Below are 20,206 nucleotides of genomic sequence, written 5' to 3' on the forward strand. Positions count from 1 at the left end.
ACGTGATGTTTTAGCACGAAGCTGCATCCTGATACAAATATGTCAGGGCGGGTGCAACGAGTATGGTGAAGGGGGGAGATCGTCTCGAGGACTTGGAAAACAGGAAATAAAAACTATCTGACAAGAAATGAAGCCTAGGTGTAAATTCAGACTGGAAGACCTGCTTCAGCCCCACCCTGCATCTAATCGCTGCGTCGAGCACCTCCACTCCAGCCTATCAGCATCAGACCGTGCCTTCAGCGTATCCAATCAGCGAGCAAGCCTTCGTTCAAAAGGACTTCCATCATGGCCGAACTTCAACCCACCTCCACCCCTTCTCCACCTCCAGTTTCCCAGCTCCCTCAAGCTTCCTTCCCCTCTTCGACCTCCACCACCAGTGTCCGGCCCGGGGAAGACGCCTCTAATGCTCAACCTGAGCTTCTCCTTGAAGCGCATTGCTATTGTCGACACTCGGGTCTTCCGCTCAGGTCCGAGCACCAAATATCTTATGTCATTTATGTCAAATAAAACCTTTTAATTGCAGCTTCTCTTTATCGTGAGTCTCTCCAGGTTGATCTGGGAGTGCAGCAGCATAATGACTGTGATCCAGCCAGATTAGATCATGAAGAGCATGAAGTTAGCATCTCAATGAGTGCGGCCATGTTTTGTGCAGCCAGTTGTTGGAAATCACAGCTTGTTTTTGTGCACACGACCTGAAACACTGTCTTCTTGCAGATTAGTTCATCATTGCCCACCTCCACCTACACTGTACCTGCCATGGCAGGCGCCCCCACGTTTATGATTTAATCTACTGGAGTAAGTACACTCAAGAAACAAAGAAAGGCAGATTTGGACCAAAATGGTCATCAGAGGTGGAGCTTTTAGAGCTGGACAGGAAGTTACAGAAACATGATGGGTTTTTTTCAACAGACTCAGATTTACTTTAATGGCCTGTTCCAAAACAGCTGCCCAGGGCTGCAGGATTATGCACACAATCATGTGTGAGCACATTCTTTGTAACAAAGAATTTGTAGCTGCGAGCACAATGTTGCATTTTTCTCATTTCAGTTTTTTTCCATTCGTTTAGCAGGTGATAACAGGACGCAGCGTTTGATGCATTCGCCTCAGATGCAACGTGTTTACATTGTTGTCTCGCCTTAAAGCCAGAAGCAGAAGCAATCAGAGCTGAATCAACATCCTTGTAGAAAACACGGAGTGATCGCAGCAGCAGCGTTAAAGAAAAGGCAGGCGAGCGTGTCAAAAAGAAGGATAACTCCCCGAGTCTTTAAAACCTGTAGAGCCCAATAATTGTGTGATAAATCTGACCTGAACTGACCTGAACCAGTTGTTGTTTCAGTGATGGAATAATGCAGAAAGAAATCATTTTTACTCTAAAATCCAACCTGAAGGAAATGTCCGTCTGTTATTAAAACTGAGGATGTTGTATTTTGCTTTAGGCTACATAAAGTCCAGTCGATGTCTCCAGCCTACCGTCTCTGCAAATATCTGAATCCATCAGTGTTTTTATTCAGAAGTCCTGAGATTAATGAAACATTTCTCTTCTGCTTAGTGAGAAAACAAGACGCCAACCAACCAACAAAAGCATCTTTCTGCGGAAGAAGTTCCCCTAAAGTTGATGTAATGTTAAACAAAAGCACTTAAATGAATTAAATACCAAGCTTTCCTTGGAGGAATGCATGTCGCCCGCTGCCTTCATGCCAGAGTTTGAAGCTGAAATCATCTCAGGCTGAGAAATGATGGAGTTATAATCATTAAGGTCAAACCTTGTAAATAAGACGTGATGGAGCTCAGTTTTCTGTTTGTTTGTTTCTCATATATGTTGTTTTTTAGTGTAACTCAGCAGCAAAGACAATAAGAGGTTAACCTGCAGGCGATTAAAGATTCCTCACTGATTTCTGATTTCTGATTTCAAGCCTTAAACCTCAAACCATCCGGCTGCTGATTCGTCAAACAGACCCGGTTAAAACCCTGGACTGAACCACAGGTGGGACCAGCGCTGATCAGGAGCTGATGGTCACCTGACTGCTGAGTGATTTTAACCACTCACCTGTCAGAATGAGCTGATGAGCTGCGGGCTGCTGTTAAAGCAGGAGAAGCTGGCTGTGACCGACACATGGAGCCCAAACGACAGGCGGCAGAGAAAACAGCTTGTACTCTGTCTGCTTTCAACCACTTCATTTGCTCCCCGTCGGCTCGCTGTTGTTCCACCAGTCTTCATCTCCTCCCAGCCTTGGGAAATTTCTACATTTCTCACTTTTCTCTCTTTTTTACAGGAAAACCTTCAGTTTTTCATCTTTGCGCTACAGCATCCAGTCTTTGTTGCCTCATTCTTTTTAATTATAAAGAAATTGTGTCTAATTTTCTTCTCTCTTTGACTTTCCTAACAAGTTAACTTCTCATTCTTCCTCTGAATCCCTCTGTTATCCTTCCTCCACGCTCTCTTTATCCTCATCCTCCTCTCTGCTCTCTATAAACTAGATTGATAGCTCAATCCTATGTACATCCAGGTGAGAATTACAATTTTCGCACCAGCACACAGAAATGTCAGCAGACAATTACTGCACCATTCACACACACACACACCAACCATCCTCTCCTCTCAGACCATTGTGACATTTACAAAACAGCCTGGTTACTGATGGAAATCAAGCTTAAAGCAGGAAATCACAGAAAACTGACCAGTTATCGGACTCCTCACATAAAATCACCAAATTTCTCACAAAGGTTGACATATTTTAAATGTCATGCTGGAATTTACAACCTGACCAGTTATGTCTGCAAGATTTTATTTTATTTTATTTTAAGATTGATGCTTAAAGTTTAAATAATTCGTAGAGCAGCAGAAGGTTTGAGTTGTTTTACATCAGAGCGGAGACCTGCTGGATGAGGTAAACTTTTAAAAAAGGTTCATTTATCATTTAGTTTATCTGCATATTTACTTCATTTATTAACTCTGAGCTGTTTTTTTATGATAATTGATAATAATTTCTCACTTGCAGTCAAAGAGAAGAGGGATGAGCATCCTGCCGAGAGATTTTAACCAATCAAATGCTGACAAGATGTAGGTGTTTTTCTCTTTTGAAAAAAAATGGATTATTTTGAAGGGCAATAATGTTTTTCCCCATGTCTGTGCATGTTTGCAGCTGTTGCCTCTGGATGAGAAGAAGGAAACGATGGATCCTCTGATGCATCACCCTTTAGCTGAAACTCACATTATGACAAAGTTTCAGCTAATAGCTCTGAAGGAATCATCTTGTTGGAGTAAAATTTCCACCTACAGAACTGTTTACTTTCCCTGATTTTTGTAGATTTAAGTAAATTACAACAGGTTGCAACAAAGAGCCTGAAGATGCTTAAAGTCCAACACTGAAATATATCAGAATAAAACTCCAGCATCTAACAGGATAACTAAAGCTCTAATTAACACCTCCTGTCAGCCTTTCCTGCCTGTGTGAGACACAAACGCAGCCACTGTAGACTCGGATAATTCTGCAGTCAAAGATGTTTGATTGTGCCGCATCCTCAACTTTTGAAAAATCCCATTTGTGCTGATTCTTGCTGTTTTTCTTTTTTTTTTCTGAATCAACTGAATCATTTATAAAGGAAGGAGGAATGAGGAAGCTAAAAATGCAAAACACCCTTTCTTGTGTTTTTTATGAGAAACACACTCGCTCATGCAGGAATGATACAGTGATTGCAAATTGGCTGTCTCTCTGTAATCTGAGTGACTGTTCATTTAGCTGAAACCCACAGGGCCAAAACAAGAAACCACTGCAGCTCTGAAACCAGAGCAACTTTTAAATTAATCTGATGTTTGATAGTCTTTCATCTCCAGATTGTCCTGCTTTCATGCATCATGCAGAATTATTTGAAGACCAGTAAATAGTGATACAAACATGTATACTCACATTTAATCCATTTATTGCCCTCTGCCACGACAAACTCACTCATTGAGGACATTTAGACCCGTCTCAGTTTAGTTTATGAGTCAAAAAGTGCAAGAAATGGGAGACAAATTTGGGAGGGTTTGGACTGCATGAAGACAAAAAAATGGATTAAATTAAGACAAAATTCAGACACTTTGTAACTAAACTGCAACAAATAAATCTGCACGTCATTCACAAGAATCTCTGATGATTGTTGCAAATTTCTTGCAGTTACCAACAAATGCAAACATATGAGGACCAATTCAATGCAACTCCAAGAGAAAATCTGTTATTTCCTTACATTTTGTCTTAAACTAGTTGCCAACAGTGGCAGATCAGTGACATACAAGCGTAAATATCCAGTTATTTTCTGCAGCTGCAGAAGGGAAACCCAGACCTCCCTCTCTCAGAGACGCTCTGAGGCATCCGAAGGTGTTCCCAGAACAAAGAGGGTACATAATCCCTTCAGCGATCTGGGCTCCGCCATGGGGCCTGCTGGAAAACCTCCAGTGGGAGGTGTCGACAGATCAGTAAATCAGGAGCTTTGCTTTTTGGCCGAGCTTATTCTTCATCACAACAGAGTGGAGGAATACCCTCATTAGGGTGAATGAGGTCTTGATCCGTTGCTCCGTCTCCCGCTCCATCCCATCATCCCTCATGAACAAGACTCCCAGAAACCTGAACTCCTCCGCTCCAGGCAGAGAGAGCATTCCGTCCTTTTCTGGTTTGAAGACTTTGATGAAGGAAGATCACACTAAACAAGAGACCTTGTCCAGGACAGGGAAAGCCGGGAGTTGGGAGTCGGGAGCCGGGAGCCGCGAGCTGGGAGCCAGGAGCCGGGAATCAGGAGTCAGGAGTCAGGAGTCGGGAGCCGGGAATGAGGAGTCAGGAGCCGGAAATCGGGAGTCAGGAGCCGGGAATCAGGAGTCAGGAGTCGGGAATCAGGAGTCAGGAGCCGGGAATCAGGAGTCAGGAGTCGGGAGCCGGGAATCAGGAGTCAGGAGCCGGGAATCAGGAGCCGGGAGTCGGGAGCTGGGAATCAGGAGTCAGGAGCTGGGAGTCAGGAGCCGGGAATCAGGAGTCAGGAGCCGGGAATCAGGAGCCGGGAGTCGGGAGTCGGGAGCCAGAACCGGGGGGAAGCTCTTCGGCGAGCGCCTGATTGTTGAGCCTTGGCTCATGGGGCTTCGCTGGGCAAAGCCTGAAAAAACTGCTCCACCACCTGTGGGAGGAGCCAATAAGGTTGGTGTGATGTCAGCCAGGTGGGCAGGTAACACAAACTAGTTTCAGGTGGAAAAGATAAAAAGTCAGGATTTTGTTTTTAAAAAATGAGACTACATTTGCTGCAGGTGTTTTTTCTCCTTCAGGTTGTGTAAAAAGCCAAACTGTCAGGTGACTTCTGTGATTTATCAGCCTCCGTAGCTGTTGAACAACAGTGGGGTTTGTTTCCCTCTGCGATAAGACTTTTACACAAATGAGATCCCGGTGCCAGAGGCCAGACTAGTTAGCCAACCTGTGGGTTCTGCTGCACTGTGAGCCTCATAGAAAACATTATTACTATTATTCCCTCCCTGGGAGCTGCTTATAGCTGCTCTGAAAACTCATTTCCCTCTCCTCTTGTCCATGTGAATACCTCCTGATAGGGAGAGGGAAGGAGAAAGGAACAATAACCGCATTTCATACGAGGAAATGAATAATTTCAGCTGCGTGTATGCATCCAGTTTGTGCCTGTGTGTAATTGTGTCATTTAGCGTAGTGTAGGGTATTGTGTTTCCATCTTGTCCTTTTGTAGAGCGACTGGGCGTTGTGATACACAAGGCGAACGCGGCGATTGGAGCATCAATCTTGTTTTTCTCCAGAGACAAAAGAGAGAAACCCAGAAACAAGTGAGAGATGGAAAACATTCTGTCTGCAGAGAGAATTTTGATGAAATTCAACAGTTTAAAATTCAACAAAGACGACTGCTGAAATTTTAAAAGTAAAGAAAAGAACAATTCAGCAGAAAACAATCTCAGACCTCTTCTTTATGGAAAGGATGTTGGTTCTGCAGCCTGATCAAAAGTAACAAAGGGTTCATTTTACGAATATTAAACATTTACAAAATTCACCTGTGTTCTGTTAAACTTTAGTTATTATGTTTGGTTAAAATTTGTCTCCTGATACCATTTAGGAAGATTCTATAAACTGGCACTTGTGACAAAATATCTGCTGACTAAAATATGCAAAAGATTTGTTATACATTTGCTTTTTGAAGCATTTAATGCTCAGTCTGGTTCTGGAACCACAAACAATCAAAAGTTTTGGCCTACATTAGTCCAACAGATGTATATTTATGTGTCCAAGATGTTTAATTTAGGTTTTGTTCCGTCATCTTAAGCTTCATTGATGAAGTTTTTTCCTTTGAATTAAGGACACAGAGTTGGCTGCAGATCGTCGGAGCAGCCGTTTGTTGCTTCAGCAGGACACCCAGACCCACACTTTAGGATGGAGACAATCTGGGACACATAGAGGACACTTAAGTAGGTCGCTGGACAAGATGTGAGTCAGATTCAGGCAGCAGGTCAACCCGTGTCAATAAGGTCAAACAGAGAAACTCGCTGTCCATGAGATGGAAGGGACAGATGGGAGGACAGGAGGCCGGTAACCCAAGACTGCTCCCAGAAACTTTGATGCTATATTTCCCTCCACAGAAAAGGTGGAGTGCTCCCTCCTCCGGGTCGGAAGGAGTCTCTGTCCAAAGCAGAGGGGTCAAGTATCACAAGTGGAGTGGGAGATGGACTCATGGATCATCTGCAGTAATGAGGGCGTTGCTCCGGTCTGTCATGGTGGAGAAAGTTGAACTGAGAAGCAAAGCTTTTGATTTTCTGGTCCATCTGCATTCTAAACTCTCACATATGGTCACGAGGTATGGATCACGATTAAAGAACCAGATCCTGAAATCTCTAGGCGGCCGGGCTCAGCCTCAGAGTTAAGGCGAGGAGCTCCATCATCCGGGGAAGTTTAGATTAGAGCTGTTGGCTCCTTCACTTTGAAATGAATCAGTTCAGGTTGTTCAAGCATCTGATTAAAATGCCTCTTGGAGGTTTCCAGGTACGTCCTACAGGGTGGAGGCACCGGGGCAGAGGTTGGTTGTGTCTGATCTCTGGCCTGAGGAGAGGGGAGGTCCGGTTTCCCTCCTGGACCTGCTGCCTCTGCAACCAGACTGTAGATCAGTGACAGAAACAGATGGATGGGTGGAGATACAGCACTCCACCAGGGCCATGACAGACAGGTGGAGGAGATCCGAGGACTTTACTAAAACCATTCAGTGTACCTGGCCCAGTTTCCTCTTCCAATTACTGTTCTTCATTTAGACCTCTGATGATTTGTGCAGCCTATTTGCTGAGCATTAAGCAAATATTTTGCCAATTAACAGGAATCACACTTCATGAAAAAACAACTAAGTAAACTTGTTGTACACCATGATTAGTAAACACAGATCAGGTGATTCTCCGAAGTAACCTGAACGGCTCCACAGATTCATGTTTCTTCTAAAAGTGGAAGCTTGATAAAGACCCCCTGCTAACCTGCTGCAGGACACGTGCACGCTCCAAGCAAGCTGCTTAAAAAGGCTCTTCAACATCTGTGCACGCCGTCCTGGCTTCGTGCAGAAAGGCCTTTTTTCCCCTTGTGTGAACATGCAGATGAGGATGTTCTCCTGGCTGCAAACACTGCAGGAGCCTCCTGACTTACACAGAAAGACGTCATGCTGGGTAAAAACAGAGCATGCATTCCTTGGATGTGATGCATTTTTATTACTCAACACACACAAACATGACAAATACCCAAAGCTACTAAATGAGGGCATGCATGTGCTGAATGACTCCTTCAGAGAATAAAGCTGCTGATTGTTTTGGACCTGCCACACATTCACACTCCTCTGCAAATGTCCACATGTTCAGCTCAACAATAACACGAGATGCATTTACACACAATAATAATGTGATTACGGTGCAATTAGACCAATAATGTGGGTAAGAGTCCATGTAAACAGCATCTGATTACAATCAAAAAATGTAAATTAATTACTTTATAATTATGATTTCTATTAGCAAAAGAAAATCCCCAATGTGAATATTCTGCAGAAGCTTTGTGGCTTTTTGTAGAAACATTTCCAGGAAGGTTTAAGGTGATTTTAACTTCCTCAATAATGTCTCAGTTTGGATTTTTCTGCTCACAGTTTGTTAAAAAGTGCAGCTTCAGGACTGGAAGTCTTTCCAACCCAGAAACAATCAGGGTGGAGGATTGGACAGCTGCAGCAGCTCCTGTGAATACAGAAAGTGTCTTTGATTCCTGAATCCCTAACTGCACAAATTTTACTTTTTGCATCATATTTTCTGTGGGAAAAAACTAAGATATATGTTGTTTCTTTCTTTTCCTGTCCCTCCTGACAGTTGAGGTTGTGTACAGAAGCTTCTCAGTGGTTTTATTTGAACTCTGTAAAGTAAAACAGACAGCGTTCATTCGTCACAGACACACACCAACTTCTTTCTACAACCAAACAGCACAACCCAAAAGTTTTCACCCCCTTAGTATCCTTTCTGTTTTGCTGCCTTACAAACTAGGCTTTTATTGAGTTGTTACTTTGGTTATAAGTAATAATTCTGCAGGTAAATGAGTTAAAAATAACTTATAAATATAAAACTGAAAACTGACGTGTGCATATGTATTCACCCCTTTTGCTTTAAACCCACAACCATTAAACTCAGGAGCCACATAGTTAAATAAGATCAACCTGCAGGCGATCGACGTGTCGCTACAGGTGTGAATAAAACGACTACCAGCTGCAGAAAACATCTCGTTGTCCTCAGATTTCTCTCTGCTGCTCATTTAAACATAAACAACGTAAAATGGCAGCTCAGGCCCGGTCCACATGGAAACGGCAAAACACAACTTTTTGAAAACGATGATGTCATAGTAACGTACGTCACATACTTGACTCTCCACACAGTTAACCTACATGATGACGGGGCAGATAATTTGGGTTTGTTATTTAGTTTGTACCCAGCGTGTAAACCTTATGATTACGCTCCACAGCTTGTTTCCTGTTCCTGGTTTACTCAGTGTTACAGCGCCACACACAGGCCCGGCGTAGTTACTACACAGTTTTGGGTCGTCTTCAGTGTTTACAGTCCTAGAAATGGTTCCATATTTAGGCGAGTATTTTTAGAAGTGACAGAAAGAGAGACTAGTGCTGCCTTAGATAAAAAAAGTTATTCCAAGTTTTCCTCGAACTGCTGAGTCGTGCAACTCAGACACCCAGGATCAGTTCCTCCTTCTGTTTTTTGATGGATGCCTTTGTACATTAGCTGCAGAGTTATTTTTACCAGCAGACATGACTCAGACTTAAACCAGGCTGAATTTAATGCAACTAAAGAGACCTTTGACCACAGAGCATTGCTGTTGTTGAGCTCCTGTCTGCAAAAACTCTGCAGCAATGAGTCAATTATGACATCACAGCTGCTATTACAATTACTACTATTACACAAAACTGTAACATTTACTTTAGCCATGAAGAACTGAGATTACTGCAGCTCTTTTCAAACTGGGCCCAATTATTACTAAAGGATATCCTGTCTTTATATTCATGACTTTGAAGCTCTCCAGCCTGATGTGAAGTCAGGCTTCAGTCGGACAAGAAGCAGAAATCTGTGACACAATCAGTTCGTAGTAAAGACTCACACATTTATCAGCTGCGTTGTGTTAAAACCAGAGAGGAGCATAAACATAAACAGCAGGAACTGAAGAGCAAACCATCCTGACAAAAACCTCCTCCTCCTGAGGACAATGTCAATTTTACAGTTTGTGGATCAGCTGGCGGGCTGTATCATCACACGCTACACAACATTTTACACTCATGTTTCAAACATTTCTTTTTAAATCAGGTGTGACGCTGTGTACTTATTAAATGTGATTCAGCAAACACTTTTCATAGCTCCACAGAAACGTTTGACTCGGGTCCAAACGATCGTTTCAGTTTTAACTTGTGTTTAAATAATCAGAAAACAGCTCGGCGTCTTCATCTTATTTCTCTAACAGCGCGGTAATGATCACACAACGCCACCTTTACCTGCTGACAAATCCGACAGCTTTACACTGGGTGGGAAAATCTGTGGGATTAAGTCTGTATCTGGCCCGAGTATTAGCTGAGACGAGTTAAAGCGTATGTGTCGGGACTTGAAATGATCCGTTCACACACGGAAACTGTCCTGCAGGATGAAGACAGATTCTCTCATCAGCTCAGAGGACACGTCCACACAAGTCTGGGTTTTATTTGGTCTGAAGAGGTTCAGTCTGTTTCTCTCCCGTCAGCTGAAGTGGTTTATTTACATTTAAAGTTTCAGACTGAAGACGTTCAGCTGAGGATTGTATTCAGGTCAACTTCCAGAGAGAGAAACAGTAAATTAAGCTTCTGTGCTGAAATCCAAACCATCTGAAAACACCTCCTACTCACAAACACAGGCAAGCATTAAATTAGACAAAAGTGCTTCTTAAATTATTTAAATGTTTGACGCATTATTTTTATAAACAGATCGGTTCTTGTTTTTAAGAAAAACTTCCTTCCAGTGTTTTCTCTAATCGTTCTCCAAACCTGTTTTATTTATATTTCTGAGGTTTCTTCTCCAAAACGGTGTCAGATAATAATTTAAATCAGTTTAAAGCCAGAATTAAGTGTTTTTATAAACACAGAGGAGCGTCTGTTACCATGAAGTGTTGCCAAATAAGTTCCACCAAAGTTTTAAACGATGATCTGTTGGCACCAAAAGACTCTCAGCTACGACCAAACCAACTTTTAGATTAATGTCTGTCAAACTAACAGTTGTAGCCATATATCTGTCTGTTAAAGGTGATTAGCTGTGGCAGCTATTCAATGTTACTTCCTGAGTTTCAATAAAATCCATCCACCGATTCATGAGAAATTTTGCTAACAGACACAGAAAAGCTTCCATTTATAGTTCAGACATTCATACAGGAAAACTACCAAAAAGACAGATCTTAGATCGTGTTACAGAAAAGCTGAGGGAGGTCAGAGGTCAGAGGTCAATACATGCTGCTGAATGCTGAACATAAATGAATCGATGAAATGTAGATTTTATAAGAATTTGGGGAAAGAAGCAGAGAAAAGAGAAAAGTTGTTTTTCTGCAGCATTCATGCATTTTTGTCTCTACATCAACACTTTTCAGCTGAACAAAGATGCTGAATCTCAGCTGCTAAAAGAGCAAAACACACAGCAAAACATCAATAAAATGAGATCTTAGCAAGCTGCTAAACTGTTTACTTGGTTCTTCAGTCAGCCTCATGTTCCACCTTTACTGACCTCAGTCCTGACTTCCTGTTTGATACAGAACAACAGAACACGGTCCTGGTCTGGACCTTTAAGGCTCTGCATGATGAACCGTTTCACATTTCTGAACTTTTACAGCCATACGTCACCTCCAGGACCCTGAGGTTGACTGATAAAGCACCGCTCTGTGCCCCTAAATCAAGGCAGAAACCAGAGGGGGACAGTCTCATTGTCCTTTCTTCAATCTGAGCATTTATTCAAGAAAGACTCGTCTTCTCAGACTGACCTTTAAAAGAACAACCCCAATTTCAAACAGTTGTGTAAACTGTAAAACAACAAATAATACAAGGATTTATAAATCCCATAAACAAATACTGTATTCACAACAGAACACAGTAAACATCAAACAATGAAACTAAGAATCTGTGACATTTTTTTTTTAAAACAAAGACGTCACTGCAGAGACTCAGACCGTCTGTGCACAGCTCACCGTGCCGTCCACAAATGCTGCTTAAAGCTCTATCAGGCAAAGAAGAAGCCAGATGTGAACAGATGTGCCTCCTCTGGACCAAAGAGGAGAACTGTTCTGAGGTCAGCCTGCCTCTCTGATGGTATGGGGGTGCATTAGTGCAGTACGTACAGGTTTTAGAACAGTCTACGGAGCAAATGATGCCAAACTGTTATTAATCTGAAAATTTATGTCCTCAATATTCAGCAACAACAGAACATGATGCTAACTTTTGGTTGAGCTGCAGCAAGTTTAACAACTTTATACTGATATCTAGTTTCTACATGTTGGTCATAAAGTCATAAAGTTTATCTTGAATAATGTCTAAAAGTAAAGATTTCCGAGGAATGTGTTTAAAAATATTGCACAATCTTCACAGAGCGGTTCACTCTGTGTGTCTGTGTGAGTCGCAGCTCAGCCTAACAACGATCAATATATTTCTAAAAGCAACCACAGTGAAAGTTTCACCTAACAGTGACCCTGCGGAGCTCAGGAAGTCACCAATTATCACCAATTATCCTCAGAAGACTCACCGGAGTCTGATAATGTGCTTCAACAATAATACTGAGCCCTGAAGTGTTGGAATGAGACTTTAAAAAGGACAATTTAATCTAATACAAGAGAAAACTTATATAAACTGAAGTCAGTAAAACTGGAGCTTTCTGGAAAAACATGGTGAAGAAACGTGTCACTTTTAAAGCTGCGTTGTTTTATTTAATCCTTCAATCTTCTGACACTAATTACTTTAACGACCAAACATGTTGGACTCCTTACTGGACTGAATGTCTGCAGCAGATAAAAGAATTAACCTTAAAACACCAAGAAACTGAACCAGTTAGTGTGCAAATGTTTCAGTCCTTATAACACTTTTTACCTGCAAGTTCAAAAGTCCAACAAAATGTATGAGACGCCGTGTCTGTTTTTATTAAATTAAATCTGCTTTCTTTGTAATGTTTCCTCAACATCAGAGGTCTCCAGTCCTGGTCCTCAGGGCCTCCATCCTGCAGGTTTTCCTTGTCTCTCTGCTCCAACACACCTGATCTGAATCAACAGGTGATTAACAGGCTTCTGCAGAACATGAAGAGGTGATTTAACCTCTGAATCAGGTGTGTTGGAGCAGAGAAACAGGTAAAACCTGCAGGATGGAGGCCCTGAGGACCTGGGTGGAGATTTTAGAGAAACATTATAAATGAGTCAGGATATCTTGATTTAAAACAAACATGGAGGTCAGGAATCTGCAACCTTTCCAACTGAAAAACTCACTTTTATTGTCTCTCCTCTGAAATAAAACTTATAAAAAGCAACTTAATTGTCCCTTAAAATGAAAATAAGACAGTTTTTAAAGTTTAATTTTTATATACTGTATAAATATACAAGTTCATGCTGCATTGTGGTATTTAAATACTTTTTTAAGAAACAAAAAACTACAGTTTACGAGACAGAACTACATAAAAATGTATCAGTTTGTTAGTTAATTAAAGCTTAAATGTCCTGAAATCAAACAGTCTTTAACTAACCTGCTGAACTGAATCTGCTTTCATTAGAGGCAGATTTTTATTTATTTGTTTTAGAAGAAAAACTTCCTGTGTGTCACTGATCTGCTTTAAAATCTATTTCCACAGACCTGTTTTTACAGAAATGTGCCTCAGTTGTTTGTTAAAAAGTTAAATTCTGGTGGATTAGGGAAGAAAGTTTCAGTAAAACTAGCAGCTCGTCCTGAAGTCACCTGAGACTGTCCTTCACACCTGCAGCCAGGTGAGGAACTTGTCTCCCACACGGTTACGTGTTTTACGCATAAAGTGTCGGGGGTGCGTGTACTCCACCTGGCTGCCCGCCGCCTCTCCGCCCGCCGCCGCCCCTCCGCCGCCGGTCCCGAGCTCCGGGAACTTCCTGCGGCTCAGCACCAGCAGGTAAACCAGCGCTCCCAGCCACACCAGCACCGCCACGGCCACCGCCAGCCTCCGACAGAGACGCTTCATTTTCCGGTCCGGAGGAGCCGGCGGCGCCCGCAGCCCGGCTGCTGTCAGAACCGCATCTCCGAACCGGGACCGAAACAAACAGGTAGAAGCTCCGGAACCTGCCGCGGGCGCACACGGACCACAGCCCGAGCCCGAGTCCGAGTCCGAGTCCGACCGGAACCGACGCGCGGCAGCTCCGCTCCGTTCCGAGCCGCGCGCTCCTTCCAGGACACGCCTGCCAGCCGAGCACACGCACGTGCGGGGCGGGCTCGGTGTGTGCGCAGGTCTGAGGGCGGGGGGTCGGTGTGGCGCTCCCGGACGCTCCTGGAGGTCTGAGGTCTGAGGGGGGATCGTGGAGCTCCACCTGCCGATGAACGCAGGCGCAGCTGCAGGCGCAGCAGACTGCACCATCAGGGCTCAGATCCTGCAGGATTCTCACCTTCAGTGAAACACATGAACACAACTTTAACACAACTTTCATGTTTCTGACTTTAAATTAAAGAAGGCTGCAGCATTTTAACATTCTGAATGAGGCGCTAATTAACCTCCTAAACTCCATTAATCAGAGAGAAAAGTTACCGTTAGTCACAGAAAGTGACGTCATTTCCGCAGGGGTGACTCTCAGCTACTACCACAGCAGACTGTAGCCTAATGGGGATCAGTCGGTTCTGTGTGGGCGGATGTTGAGCTCTGGTCGCCATCTTGAAGTTTTACATCTGATGATTCAACTGATTCATGAGATATTTTGCTAACAGGCAGCCACAGTCGACTCCAGTGTTTTAAAAACAGATCTGTGCAACCAGGGGACGACTCTCAGCTACTACCAGCACACCAACCTGCGGCTCAGTCTCTGTAAAACTGCAGAGCTGGAGCCAGAGAAGGTTTTATTAAAGTCTGTCCACTGGTTTATGAGATATTTTACTAACACTGCAGACAAACAAACAGACAGAAACATTGGCAGCAGGTGATTAATGACAGGTAAATTACCCAGAATCCTTTGGTACTAAACTACTGAAGTTAGAGGTGAATTAGAAAGTCCTTGTGTGAAATGTGTACACTTTACTGGCTTTGTTAACTCTTAAAGTTAAATATTATATCGATCTCCTCACAGGTTCAGCTCAGGTGTGGTTAAAAGACAAAAACAGCAAAGATTAAACTTTAATAATTCAGTCTGAGGATTTATCTTCTAAGACTTCTCCGTGTTTCAGGTGACTGGTGTGGTTTTAGCAGCTCGTCTGATTTGTGTTCGACTCCAGGAAAACCAAACCAAAGCAGATCATTAACTCAAAACTGTTATCAGATTTCCTTCAGGCCATTAAGTTACCATTTAGGTGTAAACTAGTCTAAATTAGCCGGAGCTGTTAATGTTATTGGTCTTCTATTTCCATTAAACATCTCTGCTGCCTTACAGGGTCAACAAAACACCAGTCAGCTTGAACTTTAATCACTAAAATCCTCCAGTTTCTCTCTGAGGCACAAACATGGAAGAACTTATTTTCTTATTGCAACAATCATGATGTTAAAGAAAGAAAACAGAACAAGGAGAAGCAAGAAGAGGTGAATGAAAAGACCTGAAAGAAGTGAGATTAGAGGAGAGACAGATTTTATTTTTATAGCAGCCGCTTTAACAGAGGTTGATAAAAAGTCAGTGATCCCACTTTTTATTTCAATAAATTATCAGACATCCCACTGAGGATATAAACCATGAATAAAACATGTGGAACAAAAATAAAAAATGATTTCAATTATATCAGACAGGAACTGGAGAAGAAGACATTTTACTGTGTTTGTGCGCCATCTAGTGTTTGTTCAGAGTAACTACAGGATCAGATAAATGTTTAATCCAAACCTAAAATCATAAACTTTAAACTGTGCAACATGTTAATCACAGGGTTGATGAATGCAGAATGACCTGAATGTGTGAAAAGTTTTAAATGTTTCTGCATTTAAAGCTGTTCAGATTATATTACTGTGACAAAGTTAATCATTAGATTCAAACCAACCAGATGTTTAATCCAATTAAACCGTTTAGTTAAACCGTTTCCTGCTGAACAAGCCTGCAGGTTATAACAAGAAGAAGCAATTTTACACTGATCTGTCTGAACTGATAAACTCAGGGCTGGTTTATCAGTTTTCACTCAGCTGTGGGCTTCATTCTCACAGCCGTCAACTTATTTAATCTTATTTAGTCCACAGGTTGTTGTCCCTTATAAAGCTGCGTCATGAGGTGTTTTCAGCTGATGTGTGGGAATTTGTTTGACCCGAAACACACAAATGAAGATTATCATAATAATAACCAGACAAATAACATTTTCTGCCAAAAAAGGAGTGAATTCTGAGCTGAATAAGTGATTAAACTGAGTTTTTAAAGCTAAAAGAAGCAGAACAGCAGCTGAAATCTAACAGCAGGAGCAAAACAAGCTGAAGAAGCTAAATACTAGCTAAAAGCTAGAAGTAGTATAAGAAGACAAAAACAGAGAAAGAAATCAGATTTTAAGGAGAAAGTTTTTGAAGATCTCAGTGTATTTCTAAGGGGATTTTTTCATAAAGTAAAATAATTTGAAAAATATAAAAGTTTTAAAAACAGATCACAGTTCATCTCCTGAATGAACTTCATGTCAGATGAAAAGTTAAAGGAGCACAAAGTATTCAGAAGTAGTTAGACTGTAAGAAAAAGTGTCTCAGGAATCCATAGATATACGAGTTAAACAGAAACTGAAGGACGTGCTGTCGTATCTGGATATAAACTATAAAAATATGCTGTTTGTTTAGAATAAAGATCTCTGCAGGTGTAATCATGACCTATAATAACCTGCTTACTTCCTTCTGAGATTAAAGTTTTACACAGAAATTCATCAGTTCTGGTTTAAACAGCAGATTTACTGAACTCATTTATTAGAATTTAAACTAATAAAATCTGTTTATATTCCCTTTAATAATTAATTCTTTATTATATTTGGACCTACATGTCCACTGGCATTAATCAGTGGGTGCTGCAGCACTCCACACCCCTACATCTCTCTCGTGTACGGACCAAAGGCAGAGATTCTGATGGCCGTGTTTCCGGTTCCTCTCGGTGGGAGCATGCAGGCCTGACCCGTGGAGAGGTTCTCTCTCCACGGGTCAGGCCTGCAGCTGTCAGAGTGACCCTCTGGTTCTGTCTACAGTTCGCTCAGTTTGGACAGGCGTCCTCTCCAGGAGGAGACATGGTGGCTCCAGACTTCATCCACTTGTCTCTGTGCTGAAGTTTAAACTCTGCAAAAACACTTTCTGTGCCTCGATACGACTCCATCTCTGAGGCCTACAGATAATTCTTTGGACTTCCAGTTCTGCATGTCAACTATGGGACCTTATACAGTCAGGTGTGCTTCTCCAAATCATGTCCAATCAGAATCAAGTTATAGAAACATTTGCAGGACGATCAGTGGAAACAGGATGTTTATTGTAATCTCAATTTATACGAGCTGCTCCATTCTGCAGGGGGCGCCACAGCCAACAAACCTGGATTTACACCTTCCTGCAACCTGGGCTCGAACCTGCAGCCTCAGGACGATGGGACCGCAGCTCTGACCGCTGAGCTACTGCAGCCGGAGTATTAAGTTTAAACCCATATAATATTTAATGTATTAAAACTAAACTTAAATGTCTGGGAAGATGAAACTAAAGCAGTTCTACTGTTTGTCTCTGCTGACAAAAGAAAAACTGTTGTTTTAAAAATAAATACACATAAACACACATCCAACATCATCTAATCCAGTTTAATGTCCTCAGCAGAAAAATGGAACACGATAAAATTAAAGGGAAAAAAAAATAAAGGACAGAATTATGTTCTTGCTTTATACATTTAACTAAATATGCCACTCTATGCTAGGGTGTAAGTAACTCAAACTGATATAAGGTTAAATAAACTTTTCTTTAAGAAGGTACAGTTTTTCATTAGCACTCGAAAACAGAAGCAGCCGATAATCCGGCTGCTGCCGTCTCACCGGAGAGGAGAGAGGAAACGAGAACGTGTGCATGAGGATTAGCATAGTAAAGTGGTGTTTCAGGGGCTTCCAACCCCAATCAAGTTTTATACAGTTAACTTTGCAAATCAAATCAAATGAAATAAAGAGGATGTCTGAGTCTCCAGCCTCGTCACGTCAGAGAGCAGTTCGTGGAGATCCTGAACCTGTTTTTATCTTAGTGTACAGGTGCTGAATGCCCAAAATTTTAAATCTAAATGAGGAAGAAAATGTTTTAAATCTTTAATGTAGCAACCAAACAGTTTGCACAGCACGAAGTCCGAGCAGTCCGACTGCTCCCGAGCCGGGTCCAAGTCGGGTCCGAGAGCATGACCGGGACTAAATTCAACGTAAAGGAAGGGAAACCTCTGAATTTAAGTATTCATGTTGTTTAATTAGACTCCTGAAGGAAGAGAGGGTCTGAATCTGTGAGGTCAAAGTCAACAAACACCCCGAGGTCTGAGAAATACACAAAATCCAACTAATCTTTGTTTCTTTACTGATTCAGGAAGATTTAAAACCAATAAAACTTTTCTGTTATTTGTTTCCAATACTGTGTACTCGTACTAACACGTCTTCTAATACCAGTTTAAGGCAGCTGAGCAGTGTTATCAGCATTCAACTAATTAAAACACCTAAACCAGCCCAACATGAGCCGACACCAGCAGGAAACGGCTCCGGGCTCAAAGGATTCTGGGAAAATAAGGATCTGAAGTGGAGGTGCTGCTGGGAGCCATGAGGAGTTAAAGTTAGCTCCTCTGAGTCTTCAAACCCTTTCTCAAAGTAATTATATGCAGCATTATGGCATTTATTAGTATTTGTACCCGTACCGACAAGTACTAACATATAAATATCAGCACCTGTACTCTGAAAGAAGCTTTTTGTCTCTTTGACGTCACAGATCTGAACCTTTTATCTGATTTATCTGATTTAGTCCAGGGGTCTGCAACCTTCCTGATCCAAGGAGTTATTCCTGCTCATTTCCTGCTTATAAAGAAAAATGCAACTCGTTAACTTTGATATAAATACTACATGTAAAAATAGTTTGTTGAAATGAACTGCTGACATTTATCAGGACAAAAGACCAAACTCCTCTTCTGAGGAGAAAACATTTTGGGTTTAACCTCAAAGTTCCTGGTTTGTTTGTGAAAGATTAATAAATCATCAATCTGAAATAATAAAACATTTGCATCTTGATAGATTCTTTGATATAACATAAAACTGATTACAAACTGTTGGATATTTATTTGTGACTCAGAGAATTGTCTCTAATAATGTCTATGACCATAATTTATTTAAACTTTTATTACTTTTTTATGAACGATGAGCTTTTCCTTCTAATCCCAACCCGTCAGCCGGGGGGGGGGGGAAATGTGTTAAATGTTTGATTTTCTGGTGAATTTCAGAGAAAGAGTCGACTGTTTGGATGGAAGTTAATTTAATGAGTTTATTCCTCACAGAACTGCTACTCTTAGCTTTTCTTATTGTGGTTATTAATCTGATTATTAGATTATTTTTTTAGTCCAAGCTGTGGCCCCTGAGCCGCACGTTGCAGACCCCCGATTTAATCAAAACTCTAAAGCAGAAATGTTGCCTTCAAGTGCCAATCAGTGTCGGAAAAAAGGAAATTATATTACACCCCAAACTTTGAAAAGGAAAAAATAAATAAAAACTGACTGAATGAAACTTAGGGATTTATTTTTAAATGGTTTGTCGTATTTTGGTAAAGAACTTCCAGTGAATACAAAAATTAAGTTGTCCCCCTTTTCCTGGAAAGAACAGTACCACTCAGAAAGTGAAAGAAGAGGAAGGAAAGTGGAAGAAGATCTGCTACAGAGGATTTATCGGAGTGACTCGTCCGTTAGTGTTGTTTTATTTTTTAATATTTGTATTTATTTAGTCATCAGTCTGTGTGAGCAGAGGCAGGGATTGGCTGTATTGTCCTCCACCACACTGTGGTTAAGCAGAAACAAAAAAAGGAAACAGCGAATCACCATCACAGCCACACGGAGAACAAAAAGGGTTAAACCACGACAGCATCCACAGACTGCCTCACAGGTCCGATCCTGCTGGGAGCCATGGTTCTGATGCTGTGCATAGAGCTGAACGTCAGTGGAAGAGAAAAGAAAAGAAGGAAGAAGAGGTGATGACGACCTGAGGCGCGGCCGTGGGTCAGAGCTGGACCCCTCACACGGATCATTAAAGAGGAGGAAACCACGGCGGGAAACAGCAGAGCTGTGCGTGATGTGTGTCTGCCTGGATCCGTCTCTGCGTCCTTCCTCTGAAGGTGGGGGCGGGGTTAAGGCTGTGAGTGTGAACATGCGGTACTGAAGGTGGCTCTGCTGAGCAGCCGCTGCGCCCCCCCCCGCTGGGCCCGGAGCAGTCCGAACAGACGGGGCGGCGTCATTGGGTCAGATGTAGGACGTTACAACCAGAACCCCTCCCCTCCACCTTATTGTTGCCCCTCCCCTTTCCCTCCACCCTCCCC

At 42.1% G+C, this 20,206-nt stretch overlaps 1 protein-coding gene across 3 annotated transcripts in view; it reads right to left on the reverse strand.

The window, feature by feature from the left end:
* The window catches only part of galnt14 (UDP-N-acetyl-alpha-D-galactosamine:polypeptide N-acetylgalactosaminyltransferase 14 (GalNAc-T14)), a 144,493-nt gene extending 130,353 nt beyond the window's left edge, over window positions 1-14,140 (reverse strand). For all 3 annotated transcript variants that reach the window (XM_017434922.3, XM_037981566.1, XM_025010265.2), the window contains exon 1: window positions 13,580-14,140. In XM_017434922.3, coding sequence (XP_017290411.2) covers window positions 13,580-14,125 — 546 coding nt within the window. In that variant the 5' untranslated portion in view covers window positions 14,126-14,140. The remainder of the gene's footprint in view (window positions 1-13,579) is intronic.
* Between the last annotated feature and the right edge of the window lie 6,066 nt (window positions 14,141-20,206).

Source organism: Kryptolebias marmoratus, linkage group LG19, assembly GCF_001649575.2.
Source record: "Kryptolebias marmoratus isolate JLee-2015 linkage group LG19, ASM164957v2, whole genome shotgun sequence".
In the NCBI taxonomy this organism is placed as follows: Eukaryota; Metazoa; Chordata; class Actinopteri; order Cyprinodontiformes; family Rivulidae; genus Kryptolebias; species Kryptolebias marmoratus.